The sequence below is a fragment of the Salmo trutta genome, chromosome 12, assembly GCF_901001165.1.
Source record: "Salmo trutta chromosome 12, fSalTru1.1, whole genome shotgun sequence".
In the NCBI taxonomy this organism is placed as follows: Eukaryota; Metazoa; Chordata; class Actinopteri; order Salmoniformes; family Salmonidae; genus Salmo; species Salmo trutta.
Window position 1 is genome coordinate 68,703,464 of NC_042968.1, and position 17,031 is coordinate 68,720,494.

Here is a 17,031-nt window from a genome sequence, read left to right on the forward strand (position 1 = left end):
TTGAATAATAATAATATATTTATTATATATATATATATATATATATATATATATATATATATATATATATATATATATATATATATATATATATATAGCACTTTTATACAGAATATGGTTGATTTTTAAACAACAGTTGTAGCTGGTGCTTTCAAAGTTGGTTATATTATATATCATTTTCCATGACCTTTTCAGAACCACTGATCAAACTAAGTTTAAATGTATCAGTGTCCTTTTTAAAGCAATTTATACAGGTCATCCTGATATGTACCCTAGAGGTCAAAGGTCAACGTTTGGTTGATCTGAACATTCCGAAACGGTGTCTGATGGATAGCTGTGAATCTAAACGTTCCAATGATATATGATCAAAGGATATACAGTACATGAGCAATAACTTGTTGAATACCCTATGGGAAGAATGAATGGGATGGAGGGATGAAAGAAAGAGTGATAACACAGAAAAAGCTGCTATTGCTGCATTGTTATCACACACTTTCCAACTCTAGGGACATAGACATTCAAAAAAAATATCTTCTTCACCCCAGGCGAGCCTGACCGACCCCCCTGGCTCATGGACTATTATGACAGTATAAATGTCAGCCATTTTGGTGTGGGAGTATGTCAACCATGGTCAGACAGTGATGTGTTACGATATTGTGTAAAACAATACATTTGAAGATTATCTACACATTATGTGTGTTAGCTAGCTAGCCAGTCAGTTCTAGAGTAATGATTACATACTTAAAAAAAAAGTTAACTGCCAATATGCCAACATTCCATACAAACAGCCACAGCCATACAGTGGCTGGAATCAGTTGATGATAGGACATAGACAAGTTGTACATGCAACAACTACTGATATTATTTCATGTTATTACACTCACAGAAAACAAACATTTAGACATTTATGGTCTGTTTACATATATGTTAGAGGTTATTTTATACGGAAAGTGTGTATAAAACCTGTATAAACTGTATTATAATTATATAACAATATTTGGGGCTGACAATATTTCTATTAAACAATGTCAGATATATCAAATGCCTTACTTTTATTTTCCTGTATAAGTAGAAGCAGGAAATGCATTCCAAACCATTTTCTTGGTTTGGCATGGGTCCTCAAATCCTCCAAAAGTTATACAGCTGTACCATCTTGCTTGATCACTGCTTGATACGGCAATAGTACTGCCCTCAATCGCATGGCGCTACAGTGGTTGGTGTGGACAGCCCAGTACATCCCTGTGGCCAACCTCCCTGCCATCCAGGACCTCTATATCAGGAGGTGTGAAAGGAAGCCCTGGAAAATCCAACCACCCAAACCATAGAATGTTGTCTCTGCTTCCGCATGGCAAGCGGTACCGGTGCATCAAGTCTGACACCAACAGGCTCCTGAACAGCTTCTATCATTGTGCCATAAGACTGCAAAATAGCTAACAAGCTAACAAAATGGCTACACGGACTATCTGTGTTGACCCTTGTATTTTATTCTTATTTTTGCCCTGTCTCTATGTAATCACAGGGCCCTACACACTCCTCACACTGATACTCCAACACACATACAAACACTCACTATCATTTGCTCACAACCACATAATATGCACATACATTTATAATGACTCTACACACACGCACCCCCACTCACATGCTGCTACTCCGTTTATCATATATCGTGATGCCTAGTCACCTTACCCTTATAAGGTGACTAGGCATCGGGCTCCCGAGTGGTGCAGTGGTCTAAGGCACTGCATCTCAGTGCTAAAGGCGTCATTACAGAACCTGGTTTGATCCCGGCCTGTATCACAACTGGCCGTCAGCGGGAGTCCCATAGGGCGGTGCACAATTGGCCCAGCGTCGTCCAGGTTATGGGGAGGGTTTGGCTGGGGTAGGTCGTCATTGTAAAATAAGAATTTGTTCTTAACTGACTTGCCTAGTTAAATAAAGGTTAAATACAATATATATATATATATATATATATATATATATATATATATATATATATATATATATATATACATATCTACCTCGATCCAGTATACCTAAACATTGTAAATATGGTATATACAGGGTCAGTTATTTCTTATTCTATATCTCCTGTGTTTTTGTTCTACCTTGTTATTTTTAGTATTACATTGTTATTGATCACTGCATTGTTGGGTTTAGAGCTAGCAAGAAAGGCATTTCACTGTACTTGTGCATGTGACATTAAAACCTTTGATTGTGACACTATCATGGACTAGTCATTGGGTGATTCTGATTTCCACTCCTTGTTAATGACATCACCTGGGAACACTGTAAATAGAAGGCTCTGCTGTGAATGGTTACATTATGTAATAATCATAATGCAACAGTCTATTACCAATGAAGGAACTGCAACAGTGATGTAACAATAACATGTGTAGGCCTGGTAATGATTTCATTCATACATTCACTGCAACAGTTCTATTGTTAAGCGTAACAATGTAACAACGCAACAATACACTGTAACAATAGGGGAGATGATGTGTGATGTGGTTAGATGACAGCTGATTGTCAGTGAGAGCCACTGGCGCCTCTAGCGTCGCATCAAGGCCTGTATCAAAGATTTTAATCTAAACAGTGCTGTAATCCCTTGCTTTGATCACGTGAGGACTCTACTTGGCCAAATGGGAAAGCGAGTCTCTCTTAGCCTGCCGGCCGCCATTACATTTCTATGCGTGGTGGGCTGCTGTTCGCGTAAGCACTCAGAAGTACACACTCACATACACACATAGTGAGAGCCACACATATTCATACATACACATACACACACACACACACACATACGCTCACTTACGAATGTTACAGCAAAGACACTGATTGAGACATAAACAATGCCTGGAAAGGGACTCGCTGCTTGTGAATTACTTGATGAGAAACACCGCATATCATCGACGGTTTAATGTCTGATTTTTACATCATAAATCTTGCTTTACGATGGAACACGTTATTTTTCCTGTTTTTTTAGAGGGAAATAAGGAGACTAGACTCATCTGACCAGTGTGCAGCATTTATTTCATAATCATAACGTCAGACAGGGATTGTCACCATTACTGGATTGTCAACGTGTTCTTGGATACATTACTGCAGCTATTGTTATTTCAAGCAAAATAAATATTTCGAGGTCTAATTACTAGGAAACTGGGAGGACATTTCGTAATGATATAAAACAGAAAGGAAGGATGGATTTAAAAAAAAAAAACTCGTTCTACTGCTGCCGTTTTCCTTCTGGTGGATTGAGTATACTTTTCGTTGGAAGAAATAAGAAAACGTTTAACATTGACATATTGAATTGACTTTTTGTTTGCGAGACCATCGACTCTTGCTGTCCACCTTGGGTTACCCGACCAAAGAGCAATATTTTATTTTGCAGTCTGATGTTATTTGCAAAGTGAAACAAGGATTAAACATTCCTGTTCACAGTTGCCTGTTGTGTGTGGCAGGCTACATTGTGAGGGGGACGGTGGTAAGAAAGAAAGCTATTAATAGCTCATGCAATTCTAGAAAACTATCACAACTGGTGCATTAGCTTGTGCGGTTGACGGAATCGAATTGAGATTTCTTGCATGCAATTCGCAGCTGACTGGTCTCCAACAGCTAAACGGTCGATTTCGTGTTCAATTAGGGGATAATAAACGCGTAATAAACTACAGCGTTTTTCTAGAAGTTCTCGGACTAAGCACTCATTTTGATGGGGTTTTACGCTCTGGAAGAAAATAATAGATCGACTTCACATGGATTACACTATTATATATATACATTTTTTTAAATTAATCATTAAAGTAGAGCTATCATCAGAAAGACTGGAATGGAAACGGATTGACATTTCTCTCCATGGATTAAGACACGGATACATTTTAGCCTAGCCTACCTGCTTTCTGCGTTTGACAATGATCAGGTTTGGATCGCCTGAGCTGGACTGTAACAATGTTCTGATTTGCGAACCCACTTGGATGTACGAAAACAAACCATTAGTTTGATATACAGTCAACGCGGGTTATTGATACATTTTGAATTCTTTCTTTGTTGACAAAATAATTGGGCTACTTGAGGTTAGCTGTTGATCTGTTTGACAATTTCTCGTGTTTTGGCGGTGGCGTGGCAGACTTGTGAGGGAACCGATTTGCCACCACTGCTCGGTTTTGATACCGATCAAGGATTTCGAAATGCCCTACACTGACGACCCGATCGGCGGACGATTATGACTACAGCAGCGAATTGGGTGGCTAACGGGGCAAGCCTTGAAGACTGCCACTCCAACCTCTTCTCTCTGGTACAGTAGAACAAATAATGGGTGCACATAAAGACATGAGCGAGGCGTGAGCGACAAGTCATAAGACCGTAGTAGGCAAGCTTTAGATCTGCACTCGCAGTACAAAGGTGAACCAATTGTCGGGGCTGTTATTAACCAATCATTAACGCGAGCCACTGGTCCAGGAAAACTACTGTATTTTTATTACTAAACGTATTATGATACTATATTATACTTCAGGGGCTTTAACACTAGGCCTACATTGTTATGTAGCTTGTTCAAATATATACAGCCTCGTAAAAAATAGTAGCCTAATATTGCCAGTTTATTGTTTATGTCACACTTTAATTTCTAGGCCAATAATTTATTTTAAATTACCCAGGTTATGTCACTATTGCTTTTTCATAGCCAACAGCGTGGTAGCCTAGTAATGTGACATTGTGTAGATAGATTGAACAAGCAGACATACTTAAAAATCAAGACAGACAAAATAACGAAGAATAACTAGGCCTATTAAGACTTACACTAAAATCTGGAACACTTTCTCTGAACTGCACTTCTCAACAACTCACTTGGAAAAAGCAGTTCCACTGTAGCCTCTCAAGTATTTTTTGAGCTGGTGGAAAAATGTGAGGCATTTCCTGATTTTCTGAAAATCATTTTGTAACAGTAGCAATGCAAAGGCTACCATAGGCCTAGGCTACTGCTCAAACAGAGCACTGAAGAGCAGCAGGTTATGACACCGAAGGGTACGCAAAGCAATTATTATACCTGGATTGATATGAAATAAGAGGTATCCAAAAGCTATTTATTCCAGCCTTTACCCCCTGCTCAAAGTGCAGGTGAAGTAATGTGTTCCGTACTAGAAAGGAAACATGAGTTTTCTGCCAGTAGCATGTCTCAAGTTAACAACAGAATTTCCACTTTCAAAGTCCTTATTGGAAGATTATATGCAACTTTTGCTCAGATTATCAAACAAACCTTTAATTTTCCATGCATTAGCGGAATTCACAAGTTTCTGTTATTGCCTCGATTCCATCCCAACCCTCCATGTCCCAAACGTTTCTCAACTTCACTGAGTTTGACCCTGCACTCACAGAGTTAACTACGTCGCACTACTACTACATGCACTGAAGTGGAAAGGCATGTGGATTGAGTTTGGGCATGGGGTCAGGAGCCACAACAACAATAGGGGTCTTGGGGGCATTTTAGGTTATGATGCTGGTAGTCATGTTCATCTGTAGTAGCATTGTGCCTCTGTTTGTGAGGGTCCGCGGCAGCAGGTGAACCTTTCCACCAATGCGGCCAGCGAGTGTGGGAGGAGAGGAGGAAAACCTTTGCAGGAGATTTATCCAATGCCGTGCAAATTCAGGGAAGCCCTCTTGATTGATTTAGTGCTCTCTGTTGGTATACATTCATTTAATCAGATCATATCTAAGTGCGTTTAGTGCAGTCACCAGAGCTCCCCTGTCAGGTCTCTTTCAGTGGGCCTGTGGAAACAGAGTAAAACAGTGATTATGTTTTTGGTCAACTTTCTATGCACAGTGTTTTCCCTCCAAAAGACTCCCCCTGCATTATTATGCTATGCTGTGCAGAGGGCTGGCAAGGCTCCACGCTCTCTCTGTCTGTGTGAACAGAAAGGTGAGAGAGAAGAGGAATGTCTGCTTGTTGCTCTGAATATTTATAAGTGGTTAGAGGCACAGCAGTTAGTTACTGTGGTGGCTGTCAGGAAGTCAAAGTCAGACGAACACTAATGACAAACCAGTGTCTTGTCAAGGTGGGAGAGAGATGGGGAGATCGCTCACGGCAGAGTGCTGAGGTCAAACAGAAAAGCCGCAATTTAGAGTCATGTTTCACGCGCTATTACTATTGTATTACTACTAATACTTCTAGAATGACTATTGTGTAGCATATTTGTCATTGTGTTTACATGGTGACAGTTCCTGTACGTATATTATATTTAAATATGTCCACACCTCGGTCTCAGGGTCATGTATGTGCAGCATAGTTTATGTAAAGTTGGTGCTTTGCCAGTGAAAGTAATGTTCTGACAGCCTGTTGAACACCATTCCACTGTGCAGTAACCTTGTCTGAATGATTTACTACATGTTATTATTATTATTATTATTGACCATGTCAATAGAACACCTAAAAGGTTTAGCATTAAGCAGCATGTCTTCATTAGAAACAGATTACTGTCAGCCTATTTCAACTGCACTGTGAGAGAAAGGCTGTTAAATGTAAAATACTTTCATCTCAGTATCATCATGACTTGTAGGACCCCAAAAAATCCTAGAAAAAGAACGAACAGGAGCCTAAGAAAGAGGGGTATGAAGAAAGAACTTAAGCAGTCTTGTTTGAGGCAGAAGAATCTGTCTTTCTTTCTAGTGCTGGATAAAAGCAGTTAGAGAGTGAACGAGTGGAGCAGGGGAATCTGTTTTCGTTTGAGGGAAGTATTATGTGTGATGTGTATTTCCTGAGCGCTAGCCTCGGCCCATTTGAGAGAAAGAGAAAGTGAGAGAGAGAGAGAGAGAAAGAGAGAGAGAAAGAGGGAGAGAGATCATGGCTGTCCCTCTATAGTTTGGGCAGGTTCTTTATACTGACTCATGCTTGAGTCACTGCTAAAATATGAAACACAAGGATTGCACAGCCCATGACGCAGGGAGCAGCAGCATGTACACACACACGCACGCACACACGCATGCACGCACGCACACACACACACACACACACACACACACACACACACACACACACACACACACACACACACACACACACACACACACACACACACACACACATACACACACACACACACACACAGGGGGAAGCAAACACACACACACGCTTGCAAAAACACACTAACGTATCAGAATATGCTCATAAACATATTTACACACACACACAGGGACATGTACGCTTGTACAAACATAGGTTGGATTTTCTTGCTTTAATTAATGGCGTCCTCCTGTCCCCCAGACAGGGCTGCTCGGAGTGAAACACTGGTAATTAAGTGTCGTCAAGTGGAGGTATAATGTGATCAGCTAAGAGGTGCTTATTAGACAAACTGTATTCCAATAGAGGTCCATGCATGTATAATGATAACCAACCGTGTAAGATGGAGAGAGAGGGGAATAAGATAAGAGATGAGCTGGTTAATACAATTGAACAGGATGGCCCACTGTATTTAGGTTACTCAGTGGTCCTGCTCATAAGGAGCTAGAATAATGGCCAGTATTCAAATGTTAGAGGATTACTACTATGTGCTCAACCAGGTCTTTTTTCTTTAAGTACTAAAAGAGAATCAAGCCAGGAATTCTGGGATGCTAACCCTTAGAAAAAAGGGTTCCAAAAGAGTTAATCGGCTGTCCTACATGGAACCCAAAAGGGTTCTACCTGGAACCAAAAAGGGTTTTTCAAAGGGTTCTCCTTTGGGGACAGCCGAAGAACCCTTTTAGGTTCTATATAGCACCTTTATTTCTAAGAGTGTAGATCTCCAGTCCAGTGCCCTGTGGTCTTTCTCCATCTGGCCAGCTATAGCTCTCCGTCTATCAGGGCTCTAGTAGCCAAACCAAGACCAACTCCAGCCTTCCTTGGCTGGTCTTCTTGCTTTAGTGTAGTGACAGTTTGCCCTGGCCTCACTTGGAAATGCTGTGTGTAGAGTTAGCTAATCTCCCTCTGTCACTGCATGGGGATCCCTGTCATCACAACAGGGCTCAACTCAGTGGGGGCTTGTCCCCCCCATATCATCCTTCCAGGATAACATCCTTAGCTCAACACAGACCCACTTTACCCCCACTGCTCTGTCCCAAACACACACACACACACACACACACACACACACACACACACACACACACACACACACACACACACACACACACACACACACACACACACACACACACACACACACACACACACACACACCAGCCCAATAGATTACTCCACTACAAATCAATCTATTAACGAGCCTTTTCACTTTTCACATGGGTGGGGCATGATGATTGAGGTTAGGGGAAGGCAAAGAAAGAGGCCTCTCTTTGCTACCAATCCCTTGATATAAATTCTGGGTGGTGAGCCATAGATCTTGTCTGAGCGGGACCTGTCTCAGCCCTGCCAGAGAGTTGAAGTACGACTGAAAAAGAGGGGAGAGGTAGCCACCTTGGTCCTGTGTGGGACAGGGTGTAGGACAGGGAGATGGGATGGGGACAGAGAGTGGGACAGGGAGCGGGATTGGGAGTGGGACAGGGATGGGGACAGGCAGTGGGACAGGGATGGGGACAGGGAGTGGGACGGCGATGGGGACGGCATGAATGGGGTAGGCGGGAGATCTTTTGGAGAACAGTGGCTTGATTTTGAAACATGTCAGCCCTGCAGTGCCAGCTGTGTGCTATTCTTAGCCCTCTGGTGTTCCTGCATACAGGGCGACAGAAGGGAGAGTGGGAAAGGGGAGTTGGCAGGAATGAGCAGTAGCGAGGCCGATGCTGTGGCTGCTACTGAGGGGGTGTCTAACATTGTGATGCTCCTCAGCCAAGCCTGCCCTCTTTATCTCCATCAAAGGGACACAAACTGTTTGAGTGACACTTAGTTTTTTCCCTCACAGTATTTCACACGGCTCGATAGAGTTTCACCACACTGGTTTCCCACCATAACGCTGTCTTTTGGAAATCTGTTATCATGATTTCCATGATGCGATTTCTCATATGTGAACTTGATACTGTGTTTTAAAAGCTTGCTTGTTTGGATATCAACACGCTGTGACTGGGAGAGCATTAGGTGTCATCCAGAGATGCTGTAAGGACGTCTTACAGATGTTGTGGTCTTTGTTACTGCAGCACTGAGAAGCCTTTTGCAATTACCATAATTGACCCAGCAATCTTGATAGAGAGAGCTTTTCCATTTAAAGGAGCTATCTCTCTCGGCTTGTAACTTGGCTAATATTTTTTTGTGCTTCTGACAGCTTAGCCAATATATGGTACTTTGCTGCGATTCAATAACAGTTCTACTCAAGTTAAAGACTGTTTAAAGCCACAGACGTGTGTCTGGGATAAGAGTAGCTAGGCGAAATACTTGTTGTTGTGCGGTTGTGAAGTCTAATAACGATGCGGTCATGTCCTATTGAGAAATGATCCCCAATGAATCAGCGGTGCACTCTCGAGGAAGCGAACACGCTAGGTCCAGATTGTTGATTTGAAAACCATCGCAACGCATTGATTTGCGCCGTGCTGCTGCCACAAGCGTGCTCTCATCTTAAATTAGCAGACATCCGGCCTTTTCACATGGTAATGAACATTTGCACCACTCAATCTCAGCCCTGGCACACACAGTGAATGGGATTTCCAATATAATGTGGAGACACGTTGGAGTCAATATAGTCAACGATGCCTATAGTCATGCAGTGCATATTGAGCCTCAGCGATGATACAAAAAAATGTGCTATCTAGAACCTAAAGGGTTGGATGTTCCCTTATGAACAAGAGAAACTATGTATATGTAAGGGAAGCAGCCCAGAGTTGTACTGGAGTACTTGAAGGTCATGTTAGGCTGTGTTAAGATGTTGCGAGAGACAGGAAGTCAAGGCACTCAGTCAGTGCAGTCACTTCTCTGATTCTTCTCTTGAAGGGCTCTGATTCCATGCTGCCACTCCCACTTGGTAAACAAACAGCAGATTACAGGCAGAAGAGAAGTGAGCTGCAGGTCTAAACCTGTTCAGGTGTCAGCGCGTGGTTCTGTACTGCCAGCGCTGCAGACAGAGAGAGGAGGGCTATTGATGTCTGTTTCTGTTGTTTACTTAGTGTAATGAAGCAAGTCATGTTAGGTTCATACATAGGACTTGTTATTTTTTCTGTAGTCATTCAATTTTAATTCACTTTTAATTACATAGGCTACATCCAATTATTTATATCATATTTCAGACTTTCATTTACATCTGTCCAATTTAAATGTTGAACACATTTCTGCTGCCTCCTTGCAGTGCTCAATGAAGTCAGTACATCTGGATAATGTCAAATTGTTCAAAACAAAAGCACAGTCATAATCTTCAGAGTTACCTTATATACTGAAAAAATATAAACGCAACATGTAAAGTGTTGGTCCAATGTTTCATGAACTGAAATAAAAGATCCCTGAATTTTTCCCTACACACAAAAAACGCATTTCTCTCAAATTGTGTGCACAAATTTGTTAACATCCCTGTTAGTGGACATTTCTCATTTGCTAAGTTAATTCATCCACCTGACAGGTGTGGCATATCAAGAAGCTGATTAAACAGCATGATCATTACACAGGTGCACCTTGTGCTGGGGACAATAAAAGGCCACTCTAAAATGTGCAGTTTTGTCACACAACATAATGCCACAGATGTCTTGAGTTTTGAGTGAGCGTGCAACTGCAGGAATGTATGTCCAATATGTCCAACCGGCCTCACAACCGCAGACCACGTGTAACCACGCCAGCCCAGGACCTCCACATCCGGCTTCTTCACCTGCGGGATTGTCTGAGATCAGCCACCCGGACAGCTGATGAAACTGAGGAGTATTTCTGTCTGTAATAAAGCCCCTTTGTGATGAAAAACTCATTCTGATTGGCTGGCCCTGGCTCCCCAGTGGGTTAGCCTGGCTCCCAATTGGGTGGGCATGTGCCCTCCAAAGCCCACCCATGGCTGTGCCCTTGCCCAGTGATGTGAAATACATAGATTAGGGCCTAATGAATTTATTACAGTTGAGTGATTTCCTTATATGAATTGTAACTCAGTAAAATCGTTGAAATTGTTGTATGTTGCGTTTTACTGAAAATGTATATTTTTGTTCAGTGTAGTTGGATATTAATGTGTTGCTTCTGGTAAGTCAGGGGCTTTCCTGACATTTATATTGTGCTGGATATAGTCATTATTATAATTATTCCAATCAGAGACAGTGAATTCCAGGTGCATGGTAGCCAATGGAGGTGTTACCGGAGAGAGAGAAGGAGGGGAGGGCAAGAGATGGAGAATTACATCCCTTTGTAATTTACAGTCAACGGAACAGACCCCTAAACGGCTTGAAATGTTATCTTTCTGCCGTAACCCTGGAGACAGAATCCTGAAAATTGAATAAGTTGCCGAAGTCTTACAGATGGTGTATGTTGCCTAGCAACTGTTTTTACTTCCCTTTTTCTTCCTGGTGTATTTTTTCTGGCCTGTCACAGTTAATTAAGTTGCGCTGGAGACACACTTCTGGTAAATGTATTTGCTGATTAATAATTCACGTTAAGCAGGGCCACTGTTTTAGGTTGGTCCTCCGTTTAAGATTGAACCCAACAGCATGGCCCCATGTCTTTGTTTGTCAGCATTTGTTTGCCACACCAAACACTGGCTATGTGCGGCCTCTCTCCCCCTTCTTCATTGGTCTTCCTCCTTCTCATGTCCCGCCCCTCTCCTTGTATCAGGTGAGAAGTCAGAGGTTGATTGTAGCTCTCCGCAGTGTGAGCCACAGCTGATTGGCAGGTCCATCCGTCACTCTGCCCCCGGGGACGGGTGTAGCTCTAATTAGGTCGCTTGGCTTGCCTGCCTCCTAGGGCCAGATCCTACAACAGAAACACGATCAAATGGCGCCCCTTCCTTTGTAGGGCCTTGTAGAGGTGCCGGCAGAGGGCAGAATAAAAGCACCTGTTTAGTGCCGAGAGCCTTAGAGGCCATTTTCTGCACCTGTTTGGTGCTTTTGTGTTCCTGTCTTGTCCCCTCTGCTATGCTCATATCTGCAGAGCTCCCTGTGCACTGTAAAATGCAACAGGGGAAAAAGCAGGCGGTAATATGGGTTAATTTGATTTCAATGGGCTAATTGAAGAAGGGGGATCTAGCCTGTTCTGATTTCTCGTAGTCAATCAGACTGATCATTATAGGCTGTCAGCACTTCCAGTGTCTGCCACCCTCCCTGCCCCATGCGGAAAAGAGATTCTTTCTGGTTTTCAAAATAGTTCCATTTTTCAACACTGGGCTGCTTTAGAACAGACTACAGGGTAAAGGTAATTTCAATTTCCAAATCAAATAATTTCAGGAGTTGAGCAATAATTTAATGAAAATAATACAAATATTTTCCAATTAATGTGAAATCTATTTATGACTTGAATTTCAGAAAATAGTTTCTACATTTGAGCTAAATGGATTTGACTCTGTAGAGTCTTTTTGGATGATATGTGAGTGTCATGTCTACAGTATTGTAGACCTATCAAACAGCTTGTTAGTTAAACAAACCCCACATATTGGCAGCATGGCAAGTGTCTTCAGATATTTGACGGGCTGAAAATGCCACCCTGACAGAAAGTGTTTCACAGAAGCTTTGATAGGTTAAGCTGCTGATATAAGCTGTCTCTCTATTGCCTAAAGTGCTCTCCTCTGTCCAACTCTATCGCTCTTACATTGCTACAAGAATCCCAGAGTGGTATCTGTGTTGCACTCTCTCATCATTCAGATTGTGACGCTTTGATACCAGGTTCTCATCTCCCAACTGGCGAGGAGACCCACCTGTTTAAGACACCCACATTCTAAAATACTAAATGGCGTTGTGTGTTGATAATAAGTCAGAGTGTATGGTGAAGTCCTCTGGGTTCCTGTAGATCTCCACACTGCTCTGTACTATATTTCTGTTGTCGCTGCTTACAAAAGGCTGCTTTTTATGAATGGCTACCTGTGGGTTTGTGTAAAGAAACACTGGAGTGCCCTAACAGTGTTGTTTGTCATGTAAGGGGAAGGAAGGAAGTGTTCTCCCCAACTATACAGTCATGCCTCTGCGTGTGTTGTCTTGCATGACCTTGTGTTCAATGCACACTTTTCTGTTCCAGACTGTTGCAGTGCCTTGTGTGCACGAGCATGCGTGTCTTTCAGCATGGAGGTAAAATGGCCTTTGCGGCATGGAGGTAAAATGCGAACAATCCATTCCCTGCTTCTCGTAGAGGTTTTCCGCAACGCTCCAAGTTGCTAGCCCTTTCCTGCAGTCAAATGACCTAGTGACCTCATGGGTGGAATGTTATTCATATTTTTTATAATTTCATAATTAATAAACATACTTTCTTTTAAACTGCCAAAATACGGGTTTTCTATGTCAAACGGTGTTGTTATATTTCAGTCTTCTGTGATGTATATAAAGTGTAATATTGAGATGCAAATTCTAAATTTAATACATTTCAACTCCATATCTGACATGGTACAGGTGTCTTCTTTTTTTTAAGCCCATAACCAGGTGTGTGAGGTGGATACTTTTGTTTCAAAGTAGATTTGTTTAAGACTACCAAGAAACACTCTGTGTGACCCTGATTTAGCCCACTGCAGTAAAAGGTTAAGGCAGGACAATAAGCTGAATGTTTTCTCGCTCCACGAGCACTCTTGTGGCTTCACCTTTCTGTCGGTCGCTGACCTCAAAGATGAAGCTTGAGTCAAGTGTGCTTTCCTGTCTGTGTGGAAACCTTTTAACCTGTGTTATGGGGCTTTACCTGTTATTATGTATCTCCTGTTCAGAGTCTATAGGTTTTTATTGGGTTGTGTACACTATGTTTACTGTACACAGCATACTCACTATCAACATTCTGAGATGTGCTGGTTTGCTGAGGTGTAATACAGTGAACCCAAACCAGTAGATGTAACATCTACATTACTACATTATATAAGTGTGCCTGTACTGTATGTGCCTGACTCTGGACACTACTTGCAATTCCAGCTATGTGTGTGCCAAAGGTTCACCAGAGGAGAAGCTTTGACTCCCATATGTGTTTGATTACAACCAGATGCTTAGTGTTTTCTGTATGACCTCTGTGCAGGATCTTCTATTGGTTGATACCTCAAACACAGATACAGTACTGTGTCATTCAGCTGTCTGTATACTATCACAGATATGCACTGAAAGCTCACAGTTAGATTCTCTCTTCTTCTCCACAGACTAGGGAGAGATTGCACTTCTCACTTGTTGCTGTTGTCAATCACAGGATGTATAATACCATAGGCAGTAGAGGTCGACCGATAATGATTTTTCAACGCCGATACCGATACCGATTATTGGAGGACCAAAAAATCCGATACCGATTAATCGGCCGATTTTTATTTATTTATTTGTAATAATGACAATTACAACAATACTGAATGAACACTTATTTTAACTTAATATAATACATCAATAAAATCAATTTAGCCTCAAATAAATAATGAAACATGTTCAATTTGGTTTAAATAATGCAAAAACAAAGTGTTGGAGAAGAAAGTAAAAGTGCATTATGTGCCATGTAAGAAAGCTAACGTTTAAGTTCCTTGCTCAGAACATGAGAACATGTGAAAGCTGGTGGTTCCTTTTAACATGAGTCTTCAATATTCCCAGGTAAGAAGTTTTAGGTTGAAGTTATTATAGAAATTATAGGACTATCTCTCTATACGATTTGTATTTCATATACCTTTGACTTTTGGATGTTCTTATAGGCACTTTAGTATTGCCAGTGTAACGGTATAGCTTCCGTCCCTCTCCTCGCTCCTACCTGGGCTCGAACCAGGAACACATCGACAACAGCCACCCTCGAAGCAGCGTTACCCATGCAGAGGAAGGGAAACAACTACTCCAAGTCTCAGAGCGAGTGACGTTTGAAACGCTATTAGCGCACACCCCGCTAACTAGCTAGCCATTTCACATCGGTTACACCAGCCTAATCTTGGGAGTTGATAGAGTTGAAGTCATAAACAGCGCAATGCTTGAAGCACAGCGAAGAGCTGCTGGCAAAACGAAAGTGCTGTTTTGAATTAATGCTTACGAGCCTGCTGGTGCCTACCACCGCTCAGGCAGACTGCTCTATCAAATCATAGACTTGATTATAACATAATAACACATAGAAATACGAGCCTTAGGTCATTAATATGGTCGAATCCGGAAACTATCCCGTTTATTCTTTCAGTGAAATACGGAACCGTTCTGTATTTTATCTAACGGGTGGCATCCATAAGTCTAAATATTCCTGTTACATTGCACAACCTTCAATGTTATGTCATAATTATGTACAATTCTGGCCAGGCGGCCCAAACTGTTGCATATACCCTGACTCTGTGTGCAATGAACGGAAGAGAAGTGACACAATTTCACCTGGTTAATATTGCCTGCTAACCTGGATTTCTTTTAGCTAAATATGCAGGTTTAAAAATATGTACCTGTGTGTTGATTTTAAGAAAGGCATTGATGTTTATGGTTAGGTACAGTCGTGCAACGATTGTGCTTTTTTCGCAAATGCGCTTTTGTTAAATCATCCCCCGTTTGGCGAAGTTGGCTGTCTTTGTTAGGAAGAAATAGTATTCACAGTTCGCAACGAGCCAGGCGGCCCAAACTGCTGCATTTACCCTGACTCTGTTGCAGAGGTGACACATTTTCCCTAGTTAAAAGAAATTCATGTTAGCAGGCAATATTAACTAAATATGCAAGTTTAAAAATATATACTTGTGTTTTGATTTTAAGAAAGACATTGATGTTTATGGTTAGGTACAAGTTGGAGCAACGACCGTCCTTTTTCACGAATGCGCACCGCATCGATTAAATGCAACGCAGACAGGCTAGATAAACTAGTAATATCATCAACCATGTGTAGTTAACTAGTGATTATGATTGATTGATTGATTGTTTTTTAGAAGATAAGTTTAATGCTAGCTAGCAACTTACCTTGGCTTCTTACTGCATTCGCGTAACAGGCAGGCTCCTCGTGGAGTGCAATGTAAAGCAGGTGGTTAGAGCGTTGGACTAGTTAACCGTAAGGTTGCAAGATTGAATCCCCAAGCTGACAAGGTAAAAATCTGTTGTTCTGCCCCTGAACAAGGCAGTTATCCCACCATTCCTAGGCCTTCATTGAAAGTAAGAATGTGTTCTTAATTGACTTGCTGGGTTAAAAAATATTTATATATATATATTTTTTTAATCGGCAAATCGGTGGCCAAAAATACCGATTAACGATTGTTATGAAAACTTGAAATCGGCCCTAATTAATCGGCCATTCCGATTAATCAGTCGACCTCTAATAGGCAGCACTGTCACAAAGAGAGAGAAAAAAGCGAAAGAGACGAGAGAAGAAAAAAGAGAGGTAATGGAGGTTAGAGGAAGGTCCTCTCTGTGACTGTGTTCATTAAGAGATGAGAGAGCAGAGGGTCAGTAAACAAGGTGCATGAAACAGTTCTGTTTTTATTACTTGTGGAAAAAATAGATTTGGAGGAAACTCTGGTTGTTTGCGCATGTTGTGAGTGATTTATGCTCCCTCGATGTATGAGGGATAAAGTGGCACTAGCCCTCTCACTTACGCTCCTTGGCTCCCAGGCTGCACAGCAACCTGCCCAGGGCCTGCACACACACACACACACCTCATTATCACATCATGCCTGTTATCATTGGACAAAATGACTCTCGCCGACTGTCAACCAGAAAATGGGCCCCTAAAATTGAGCGCCCTGTCTGCATCACAGCTCTGGACTGTGTGCTTGTGTGTGTGTGCATGTGCGTGTGTGTGTGTGTGTGTGTGTGTGTGTGTGTGTGTGTGTGTGTGTGTGTGTGTATTTGCGTGTGTGTGTGTGAGGTACTGTGCCATTAGATTAGCTTATAGCAAGAGTTTCCTTCACGTTTCAATGGGGTCATCATGGGGGTTATTGATATGTGATGCGTAGGGGGAGTCTAGTGCAGTCTCAGCCACTACATGGCCTCCCAGTGATCCTGTTTCAGGTTTAGAAGTGACCCCTGTCAGACTCTCTCTAAGGTTTTGACATTCACAGAGAGTGA

General features: G+C 41.9%; 1 protein-coding gene across 5 annotated transcripts in view; it reads left to right on the top strand.

Moving 5' to 3' along the window:
- Nucleotides 1-2,723: 2,723 nt before the first annotated feature.
- LOC115204065 (mediator of RNA polymerase II transcription subunit 13-like) overlaps nucleotides 2,724-17,031 on the top strand; it is a 120,657-nt gene continuing 106,349 nt past the window's right edge. For 2 of the 5 annotated variants that reach the window (XM_029769334.1, XM_029769338.1), the window contains exon 1: nucleotides 2,725-4,288. In XM_029769334.1, the coding sequence (XP_029625194.1) occupies nucleotides 4,217-4,288 (72 nt within the window). In that variant the 5' untranslated portion in view covers nucleotides 2,725-4,216. Of the gene's footprint in view, nucleotides 4,289-17,031 lie in introns of all 5 variants that reach the window. The other 3 variants (XM_029769336.1, XM_029769337.1, XM_029769335.1) reach the window with 2 other exon arrangements.